This window comes from Chelon labrosus, assembly GCF_963514085.1.
Source record: "Chelon labrosus genome assembly, chromosome: 12".
Lineage (NCBI taxonomy): Eukaryota > Metazoa > Chordata > Actinopteri > Mugiliformes > Mugilidae > Chelon > Chelon labrosus.
In genome coordinates, this window is record NC_140345.1 from 14,580,938 (window position 1) to 14,592,963 (window position 12,026).

The window sequence follows — 12,026 nt, forward strand, 5'->3', positions numbered from 1 at the left end:
GGAAGAGTAATATATCAAATTACACTACACTCACCGGCCACTTTATTAGGTACACCTTGCTAGTACCGGGTTGGACCCCCTTTTGCCTTCAGAACTGCTTTAATCCTTCGTGGCATAGATTCATCAAGGTACTGGAAACATTCCTCAGAGAGTTTGGTCCATATTGACATGATAGCATCACGCAGTTGCTGCAGATTTGTCGGCTGCACATCCATGATGCGAATCTCCCGTTCCACCACATCCCAAAGGTGCTCTATTGGACTGAGATCTGGTGACTGTGGAGGCCATTTGAGTACAGTGAACTCATTGTCATGTTCAAGAAACCAGTCTGAGATGATTCGCGCTTTATGACATGGCGCGTTATCCTGCTGGAAGTAGCCATCAGAAGATGGGTACACTGTGGTCATAAAGAGATGGACATGGTCAGCAACAATACTCAGGTAGGCTGTGGCGTTGACACGATGCTCAATTGGTACTAATGGGCCCAAAGTGTGCCAAGAAAATATCCCCCACACCACTACACCACCACCACCAGCCTGAACCGTTGATACAAGGCAGGATGGATCCATGCTTTCATGTTGTTGACGCCAAATTCTGACCCTACCATCCGAATGTCGCAGCAGAAATCGAGACTCATCAGACCAGGCAACGTTTTTCCAATCTTCTATTGTCCAATTTTGGTGAGCCTGTGCGAATTGTAGCCTCAGTTTCCTGTTCTTAGCTGACAGGAGTGGCACCCGGTGTGGTCTTCTGCTGCTGTAGCCCATCCGCCTCAAGGTTCGACGTGTTGTGCGTTCAGAGATGCTCTTCTGCATACCTCGGTTGTAACAAGTGGTTATTTGAGTTGCTGTTGCCTTTCTATCAGCTCGAACCAGTCTGGCCATTCTCCTCTGACCTCTGGCATCAACAAGGAATTTGCGCCCACAGAACTGCCGCTCACTGGATATTTTCTCTTTTTCTGACCATTCTCTGTAAACCCTAGAGATGGTTGTGCGTGAAAATCCCAGTAGATCAGCAGTTTCTGAAATACTCAGACCAGCCCGTCTGGCACCAACAACCATGCCACGTTCAAAGTCACTTAAATCACCTTTCTTCCCCATTCTGATGCTCGGTTTGAACTGCAGCAGATCGTCTTGACCATGTCTACGTGCCTAAATGCATTGAGTTGCTGCCATGTGATTGGCTGATTAGAAATTTAAGTTAACGAGCAGTTGGACAGGTGTACCTAATAAAGTGGCCGGTGAGTGTATATCACTTAGGATACAATATTTGTTTTATTTTAGTTTAAAAGAGCGTCTGGCCCTCACATGTGTAGCTGACGACCCCTGGACCCACAGTCTCTGTATCGTCTACATCGGTTTCCCAGTGAGATCACATGATGCATTTAATGCATCACCTCATGTGGCACACAACTCTAAATAATATCCTGTACTGTACTGTTATTTATAAATCATGTACGGCGTGCCAGTTTGAGATTAGAGAGGAGAATATCTGCGATGCAAAATCAGGATGGATTTAGAAACTCCCGTAGTCTGAGCTCAGGTTCAGTGAACTGGACAGATTCACAGAACACTGGATTTTTATGTGGTTGTTGCATTGAGGAAATTGTGGTTTACAATTAGCTGGCTTTACCAAAAATATATATATTCTACTTTTTTGCCTATTACTAATCCCTCAATTAATTTGTCCGATCACGTATTGACTTTGTGATATTTCTGTGACAGAGCATTTTATCCATGTCGCTTTACATTTTCTGTTTTTAATGCACAGATGGGACACTGGAGCCCGGTCCTGGAAACAGTATCATAACACGTCAAGGATTTAAGATATTTATCGTTTCATGCCGCCAGTGAGCTCTTTAGTCAAGAGGCCCAGAGTTTCTGGTCATGCACAAAATGAAACCCTCCAAATTACATCACTTGAGCTAATTCACACCAGTACTCGCTCATACAGCTTTTTACTACCCCGGTGAGTGGCCGATATGGCAATTTGGTACTCAAACAAGTACTACTAATTGACAATCTGTACAAACACAGCCATGTGGTGTTGGACTCTGCTGTTTTATTCTGCTCACTCGCTGGTCTGAATCTTCTAGGAGCCAGCGATAAGATTAGCTGTGCTGTTTCAGATCAAAGTATTGCGCTCTGTTATTAAAAGCATGTCCATCTTTTTCTTTGAAATGCTTCAAGTGAGAAAGTGTGTGCATCTTCAGATTGCGACGGCTGTCCAGAATTCATTTGGGTGGTCTCAAGATATCAACAACACCTTGTCTGTTAGCGGTGCTCTGGTGAAAGGGCTCAGCCACTACTTTAATTTCATCCCCTCCCTGTTTATGATTTATTCAAGTGAGAAGTTCTTGAAGCGGTGGCACCTTTAATAAGCTTAGACCAGCCTCCTTGTGCTTAAAACATGCGCAAATATAGGGGATAAACAGAGACTGACAATATCCACTGTTCATTGCTGACGCTCTAATTAGATACTGTGGCGAGGCAGGGGATTATACAAGAAAATACCAGACAAGATACCAAATCTAATGTGAATGGCTACACGCGACACAGCCACGATTAACTGCACACATAAAATGAGGGAGCATTTTTACGTATCCTCACGAACGCAGTGGCAAATTGGAGTGCCTGGTAAACAAGTTGCCACTTCCTTTTATGTCCTTATGAGATGAGAGAGGAGTCCATCCTCTGACTGAGTGCGGCGCCTCACTTCCACAGCGTAAATCTGGGGTTACTTCGGTTTGCTATAAAGTCACAGAGGTTGTATGTGGATTTACTTCTGCTGATCTGGGGAGATTTTGTGTAAACGCACAGTAAACACAGCGATTAGCGTTGAACAAAGACACAAATCTCTTTGACTCTGGTGTGTAAATTAACTCCGGCACCATCACTTTCCTCTTATGACACCACAGCTGGCTGGTTTGGCACTGCTGAACATCCCCGGCATGTTTCTGTCAACTGATATTCAGTCCAAATAAAAAAAAAAGAAGAAGAGGAAAAAGAAGTGATCTCTGTGATTGTTAATGATTAATTTCCATTTTGCTTCCAAGAAACCACAGCTAAAAAAAAAAGTACAAAATACTTGGAAGCATGGCCAGTAATACTAACAATAAATGACAATAAAGTAGATTTACGCAGCAGATTTCAAACAAAGTGCTTCACATAGTTGAAACCGTAATAAGATTTTTATTTTTATTTTTTCAAAAGATATAAGAAGTAGTTCATCAGCTGATTCTGAAAGGCCTTGGGCATTAGCCTTGCATAGCCAGACTCGGAATATGAGTCTGATAACGTGCCCTTTAGATTTCATCCCCGGTGCAGAGAAAAAATACCTCTGCATGCAATTGGATAGTCCCTCAACCAATCAGAGCCATTTTCCTGTAAACAAACTCAACTCCGTTGCTCTCACACGACGCGTATGACTACGTCTGAATCCTTCCAACAAGTGAAAACAAATAGTTTCTAGGAAATTATTTCCCAGAAATAACATGGTAACATTTAATCTCTGTGCACAAATTAACAATAAAACATGCAACAAAATGAATTACTGTACATTTACTGTACACACATACGTCACCCACCAAACTGTGTCTTAACCACGAAACCTTGGCGGAGTCTGACTTTGCACTGGCCATTTTACTAAATGACGTTGTAATTATTCAGGTGCAAAATGACCGCTGACACCCCACACACACCCATTGGTCCTCTGGAAGAGGCAGTAGAGGGAGTGTGTTAGCCATGATAGATGATCTGGATCTCTCCCAGTGTCTTCTGAGGAGATGACATTTGCCGGGAATCTGCCGGGTTCCTTCTTCTGGATGATGAGACTTTTGTAGGGAGGAGGTCTACAGGCTTCATTTACCGTAGCAGCAGGGAATAATATAGTGCCAGCGTTTGGATGTGTTAGGTCCCATATCTCTGGCTGTTCTATTAGAAATAGACCCCGGTGCGGGACAATTAACCCCTGGCCTCAGCAGCAGATCTGTGCCGTAACAGCCCAGCACGGGGCAATAAATCAAACCTGGAGGGAGAAAGGCGCGCACGCCCCGCTCCTGGTTGGCTGCTACTATCTCCAAATGGACCTGGCATATGTGATGGTAGATGTGCTACTGTGTTATCGTGTAATCACTGGAGGTGCCAGTGATGTAATGGGTTGTCTATAGGCAAGGGCACCCTGAGTGTGTGTTTGTGGTGCATTTTAACACCTTGGACCAAGTGTAACCTTTTGAACCGTAGAGCTAGAACACATATTGGGTGGTATTAATCAGTGGGCTGGGTTTGCACCAACTAAAGGTATGTGAAGATGAGGTTCAGAGCATCACTATTCGGTTATCTTTTGTCTTTCATGCATTTATTTTTATAGGTGGTAGTGGAAAGAGATGGGAATTGATAGTGAAAACTGTCTCCATAGGACTAAAGCCACACTTAATGGGGCACAGGGCATCACCATGTCTAACCACTGTCTTTTTTTTCAGTACCTCTGCACTGACAGCAGCCGTGGGTGGATGCATTATTTTTTCAGGTTGTCCATCCCATTCTCATGAACTCAATATCTCAGGAATACCTGGCTCAAGGGTAGAATCTGGTGGCTGAAGGTCACTCAGACCTCACAAAATACTTTCTTGGCCACAACTCAGGAATTCTTAAACTTATCATGACACCTTTTTTCACACAAACATCCAATAGGAGTCTTTTTCCACTTCATCTCTCTGGATGACAAGTAGGACAAAGGGGCTTCCTGTATTAGTTCCTCTGGTAGCTCACTACAAGCTCATTGGTTTTGCTCACACTGACCCCCAGATGACTGCCATTGCACCACGTGATACCACGCGATGACGGCCTCCATCAGTCCTCTGCACTCCTCTGTAAAAATTGTCCAGAAGTGAACACAGTGTGTTTCTGAGTGGAAATGATTCCTTGAAATCACACAAACGTCAGTATAGTGGAAACTTCCATTTAGCCAAAAAAAAAAAAAGACACACTTAATACCTTTTATTAAATCAACTCTTCAAAGTCTTCACGGGATAAGTGCATTTAATAGGAGATATGGTTGCAGACTGACTGACTGGTTGGCGGAGGCATACGACTGCAAGGTGGTAATTCTTTCTCGTTAAGTGTAATTTTGGGGCATTTTATGTCTTTGTGAGAAAGTTGCCAGTAGATCTCATGACAGGAAAGGAGGGGGAAAAAGAGAAAGGTAATGACATGCTATAAAGGTCCCCACTCAGGCACTAGCTAAGGAACCTTTGAAGGTTGCAGTTAATAGTCGCCTAAACCCTTTGGACCAAACCACTCCTTTAGTTATGCTTTTGAATATGTTTCACTTATAGATCATGATCTGAAGGTAAAAAAAAAAACTTCATTATTATTTATGTTGGTATTTTTTTAGTATTATTACAATTATCTGGATATTTAAATGCCTTTGATCATAAAAAAAGTTACATTTCTTTTTGGCTTGTAACATACCAAAAAACAATCCAACCCTCGCAACCACCTGCTAATGAATGTAAGCTGTGGCTTTGTTATATACATCAGTGGTCAAAAATGAGAAGCCTCCATTGTTTTTCTCCGCAGCCGGTCTCGTTGAGACCATTTGTTTAATGGCAGATTATAGAAAAGAATGAGCTGCAATAAAGCTGCGGACCACAGGGGTCACCTTCAGGACCCGCTAGTGGTTATTCCTGTCATTAGCATGCCGTGTCTCGTGCTGTCCTGCTCCAATTATTACTGACACAGGCTCTGGTCTTATGACTGAGCCGTTCAAACGGCCCGGCGTCAGACTGTAATTCCCACACTGATGGACTAATGTGAAATATGGCAACAGATGCAGAGAGTAACGACTGAAGCACATTATTCAGGACCCGAGGGCCATTAAAGCCATAGCTATTAAATATAATTCGAAAAAATTAGCTTTTTGGCGCACGGAATAGCAGGTTGTGAGGTATTATGATAATCACTGCGTTCCCCAGAGTGTATCCTTTCCCCAAATGTTATTACTATTTGTATGTGCCTTTGTGAATGGGCTGTAGGATATGGAGCTTTGTTTTCTGAATGCTTTATGGCGGGGTAGTTCTCCTTAGACGCGTGGGCAATTATTGCTTATGCCAGGTGTCGATTTCTTTTGTCAGAAGTAATTATAGCTCATTGCTTAAGAGAATTCTTTGCACATGTGAACAATTTCACTCAGTTAACTTTCAAACCAGTCTGATGATCACAGTTTCTATTAATACAAACCTGATCAATGCTGTTAAAAGCCAAAATCCTTTTATATGTGCTGAGTATTCTCGGTTTTACTTGAGATTCAAGGTAGCAGTTTGGGTGTACATCAGCACAAGATTGTTGTTCGGTCCCATTACGACAAATCAGCGCAGATCATTTTGCTTCTGTGTTCTGGGAAAGCAAAGTGTGGCAAATTTGTATTAGAGGCCACAAGTTGATATGACCACCATCATAGCTGCAGCTCTTGTCCGGCCTTTCATACCAGTACTAATCCACATCGAACCTGTGGTTGACATTCACATAAACCAAGGTCACGTCTTCGGTCTGAAAATGTCATGTGGTTTTGTTGCACATTTCATTGCGGCTGGCAGCAAAATTGATGTCTGGTTCCAGTGCACATTACATGCGGAAAGAAGATTGATTTTTCCATAAAAGGAAGGAGTTCGGAGAGAGAGAAAAAACTTCGGCGTAACACCAAGGCTTTGTTATTCCTTTATTTATACAGCGTCAATAACAATACAAATTCTCAAGACGCTTTACAGAACCCGGCCTGAAATCCCCAAAGCACGCACTAAGGTGACAGTGGCAGGAAATAAACTCCCTTTTAACAAGAAGAAACCTTGTGTGGAACCCAGGTGGGAAAAAAAACTTGACATTCAACATTGCGTCGGCGACCGGTGGGAACAAGTAAGACGGCTGATTGGCACATGACGCAAACACAGAGTTCCACAAACATTTCCCGCAAGGAAGCGCTGTCCGTGGCTTTGGTTCCTACCAACAATTTCACCAAGTTCAAAGTGGGCTTTCAGCCGCAAGGTGATCCCAGATGGAGCGGCGCTGGCGTTGCGGTATTCTCTTCTCAAACACATAACAGTGACGGCAAGAAGAGCATCCTTCGTCCGTACGTTAGCAGTATTTTTATGGTCTTATTTCACTCTGAAACTTTTGGGGTGGGGAATATACAAGAGGGTTGCCTAGGCAACCAGAGCCTGAAACGTCCACTAGCGACCGGAAAATCACTTTATATGTGGGTGGGGCTTTAGTCTTCCATGATAGTAAAGGGATCTTTAAATCTTGACTGTTGATCAGACAAAAAGAGCGATTTGAGTATTAACTGAGAGATGAATCAATAGGTCATTTTCATCTTCGACATGCTTCAGGTCCAGCCTTTGATTTCTAACCACCCTGCTGTAACGAAAGATGTAATTTCTTGTCTGTGATGGCCATTGTTTAAAATGTTCCCTCTTCTTTTTTTAGCTGCTGGCTGCACGTTTGAAGAGGATTCAGACCCTAATCTGTGTGACTTCACCCAGGGGGAGGAGGATGACTTTGACTGGCTGTTGTTTCGGACTAACAGTTCACCTTCTCCCAGCTTTGACCTCCTGAAGGGTGAGTGCTCTACTGTCCTGCTCCTCTGTAATTTCCTCCCCTGCAGCCATTTTAATCAAATTGTCTGTTAGTACGCAGACAGAGTGGATGAGAAGATTACTCTCTATAAACCTTACACTCAAATACAGCAAGTAAGAGTCCAAAGGGCATGAGACTGTTTATTTTTTGATCCAGTTCAGCCGTTTGTGTGTGCGTCTTGTTCTTTTAAAATTAACTTCACGTCTGAGAAATACATAGACTTCTGTTTTTATTAATGTGACGGGCATATCAGAAAACTCAGACTGTGCAGATCAGTTTTTATGCATGTCCGGTGTCCATTATACATCTGCCTTAATGACACACTCACCCCAGTTTTGTCTGCTTCCCGCTAACCCCAAGGATAATTTTATGTTAACCAGCCCCGCAGGAATAATGGAAACCAGCATTTCCCTGCCATCATCCTCTGTACTGGTGGTTGCCAGAGGGAGATGGCATGCATAGTTTATATGGCGCTCCTCCATCCCTGCATTAACAAATACCTACGGGGATCTGACAAAGGGGAAGAGTGCTGTTTCAGCTTCTCAGCAGAAATATCTGCGGCTGCAGCGGGCTCTCTGTTAAACTACTTCCGCTCTTGCAATTTGATTAAGGGATTGACCTCCCTTGGGTATAACCAATTAGTCGGGCTATGATATGGTGATGAGAACTCAACAAATCGATGGCAAAAACATGTAAGTGTTCATTGTAGATGAGAAGGGGGAGGGGGGAGGGGTCTCTCAAGCTTAATAGTGGCAACAATATTAAAAGCCTTAAAGGAAGAAGTGGCGTTATTTGATGGCAGACGAGACTGGCATTACTATAGATATAGAAATAGATAAACGAAGAGGAAGAGTTGACAAGAAAGGGTACAATCAGAAAGAAATGAACACAGGCCTCTGGGAACATTCTGTCCGTTAGAGAACGATCGACTCAAACAGCTTTTGAAAACGGTCAAAAACACCCCGAAGGGGCGAATTAAATGCTGGGTACTTGTGATTTTGATTTGTAGCGGTAAAAATTCTTCTTGTCTGCGGGTGGTTATCCAAATATTCCGAACAGGATAAATCCAAAACGTTTAATCCTAAACCGCACCTCCTTCACCTCCGCATCATCGGCATTCGAGTGAGAATCTGCCCGCAGCCACCAGCCAATTCACGGCAGGCGTTGAGATAATTAATACTTTTCCCTTTGGGTTTAATTAAAACCTACTGCCGTGGCATTTACAACGATCCGGGGCCTTCAAACCAGCATAGGTGGAAGGAGGCAGGTGCTGTAATCTGCACATGAGGACGAGACTCTGAGCAGCAGCCCTCCATCGATCAGTGCCGAGGTCCAGGAGACAAATTCAGTTTAATTCATTATCCGCTCATCCTTCAGCCCTGCACTGGAAGCGATGTATTACTCATGCTCTTCATCTGATTGTTGTCACTGTATAGTGACAGCGGTGTTCTTTCATTAGGTCCAAGTTGACATTTTCACTGTGTTGTTTAATGTGGATGGCCTCACCTATAGAGGCATAGGAAGTTTTCCTCCTTATCCCTTTCTCTCTGACTTAATCCCCCCGTGCTGACTTCTAACCATGTATCACATTGGGCAGCCAAGGTGGGGGGATAACAAGAGTTTATGAGATAAGGCTATTTACATTGGACCAATATTAACTTGGTACGGCTGAGAAATGGGTGTCGAGGGAAGATTAGTAAACACAGCTGAGATAGCAGCAGCTTGTGGCTCCCATGAGAAATTAAGAGCTGCTCCCATGAAAGACAAAACAGTATTGAAAAAAAGAAAAGAAAAAGAAAGACGGTAGAACGCAGTGAGATCTTAATAAGAATGTCCCCGTTTTTATCGCTTCCTTCTTTATTCTGAATTAGTTTTGAGATGTCTGGTTGATATTGATAATCTTCAGTCCTCTTGCTGTTTTAATGAAACGAGTCGGGCGCGTATGGCGTTGACCTTGCGAAGAAGAATGCGTTTGCATGGGAGGCATACCTCATTTTCTGAAAGGCAGATTCATTAAGTTTGAAAAGTTATGGGTTCTGCCACAGTATCCATTATAATGTATCACAGGTGCCTTAAGGGAAAAATCCATTAAACATGGCTAAAATCTGTTGATGGCAATGTGTCTTTCTGTCTTCCTTTGTCCTCAACTCTCCATGTCCTTCAGCTAGACACTGAATCTCAGGTTTCACCGATAAATCACTGCAATGCGAACAGACGCAATAAACACGTCGCAAAACCCATTCTGACACGCAGTATTATTTATTTTATTTACATGCACTATGCATTCATTCATTCATTCATTCATCTTCTGTAACCGCTTGTCCTGAGAAGGGCCGCAGGGGGTGCTGGAGCCTATCCCAGCTGTCATCGGGCGAGAGGCGGGGTACACCCTGGACAGGTAGCAGGGCCACTATGTTTTCACTCCCAGCAAAATTTGACCCATCAGATGTACGCCTAGATGCACGTACACCGTTTAGCCAATTAGCTAGGAAAATGCGGCCACATTTCGCAATTCATGTTGATATTGCAATACTGACAAAAGCAGATTCTTTTGAAGAAAAAGGTTTGTTGGATCTTTTTTCCATCAACAACACTGTTACCTGTTCCTTTATTCACTGTTGTGCATCACCGATGTTTAAATTGAGGCAAAGGAAATTGGTAGTCCTGCAAAAGAAGAATAATCAAGTGCACCTACTGGGGGCAGTTTGCTGAGAAATTGCCCATTACAAAGGAGGACACAGGGCTTTTTTTTTTCTGAGAGAGGAGCTATGGCTAAAGAACTGAATTTAGGTCCTGGTGTCTGATCTAAAAATACAAGCGAGGTTCCTCGACCCCTGAAATATTCCTGCCGTGGATGACGTTGAGCGTAGACAGCCGACCTATATGACCACAGTGAGAAAGTAACATACCTGAATTCATTAACACGTTGAAAAGCGCACATAACAACTTATCTCAAGGTGAATTCCTCCTTTAGAAGAGTACTTCACTTCACATTAAACTTATAAGTATCGCACAAGAATGAAAATCAAGATTTTAGCGTTCTTCCGCCTCGTCAGCGCACGGTGCTCACGTTGCCCCGAGGTTAGGTCCACCTTTTATGTACAATCTATGGTGTAATGCTAGTAAACCTGCCACATGCATCTTGAGCCAATTTATCAATCTCTTCACAGCTCTGGAGCCACTTGAGGCTTTATACCAATTTTTCGACGAATTTCTGAACTTCCCGAAGCCCGTGAAAAGACTTTGAAGTGTGAAATTGGCACACTTTTACTTCAAATTGCTCAACAACCATCACGCAAGCCTTTCTCCTCGCTGTCTACCTCGGCAGCCGCACAAACACTGTCACTTGGATGTGCAGTTATTGGGGCTTTAGCATCCAGCTGAGTCATTCAAAAACTCTCTGACAGCACGGAAACAGAGTGTTGAAATATGCTGCCGCCTGTTTTCTTTTGTTTTTTTTTTCCCTCACCATGTGTTGCATGCTAATGTTGCAAATCCCTCGTTCGGCCTATCTTTTCCCTAAATGCCTCCTCTCCAGCAGCACACGTCCGCCTGTCTGGAATCCAGTTCGGTCTGTACGTTTCTCAGTGCAGATCAACCGATCGACTCTCCGGCTCATTTTAATTAGCTGCTAGCACAAAAATGTAAATGCCCTTGACTCGCTCGATAGACTTGGATGGGACTGACGAAATGTCCAAATATGAGGTATGGCTGTAAGCATTGCCACAGGGTCAGAGCCTGGTCATCTGGCACATACTGTACCAGCACACTCCATCTGATGACCTTAAATGAGCTAATTCATCCAGTAAAACACACATGCGGTCCTCCATCTGTACCTCCAGCCTCTTCTATCAGGTGGCTGTGGAGGACGGTGTCATTCTGGCCTTTCCTATCTGTCACCTCTCACCCCTGCTTGGCCGCAGTCGCACACCGCAGACCAGCTACACATCATTGTCCGTGCCACTGACAGTGACCTGAGATTCATCTGTGAAAGGCTGAGGCAGAGTGAGGAGAATGATATGTCTGCTGTAGGGGAGGTGCTGTTATCAGAGCTGTAAAGCTACTGGTTGAATACTCTATTACACTGCTCTGCTCTACCTAGTTTTCTTCTTCTAACAGTCTGCATTCACCATATATATTGGATTGAGGCGACTGTTGTGGAGCGAAAATGAGTCATTACGCAGATAATAACGTTTCAAACTTTATACAGTTTGCTGCTAAAGATGTTGGCTATCATGCCGACACCTAATTTTATTTTGAGTGGAGTTAAGTGCGAATTTGTTAGGCTTCATTGCATTTATCTTCTATAAATTAGACTGTAGGCCTGAATTTTTTTTATATTTGTACTGGAAATGAGTGCACCACAGTGGCGTGGTGGTTAGCACTGATTCCTCA

At 43.5% G+C, this 12,026-nt stretch overlaps 1 protein-coding gene across 4 annotated transcripts in view; it reads left to right on the forward strand.

The window, feature by feature from the left end:
* Positions 1 to 12,026, forward strand: part of ptprub (protein tyrosine phosphatase receptor type Ub) — a 175,724-nt gene that overhangs the window by 49,619 nt on the left and 114,079 nt on the right. For all 4 annotated transcript variants that reach the window (XM_084557541.1, XM_084557542.1, XM_084557543.1 and 1 more), the window contains exon 2: positions 7,482 to 7,613. In XM_084557541.1, coding sequence (XP_084413667.1) covers positions 7,482 to 7,613 — 132 coding nt within the window. The remainder of the gene's footprint in view (positions 1 to 7,481; positions 7,614 to 12,026) is intronic.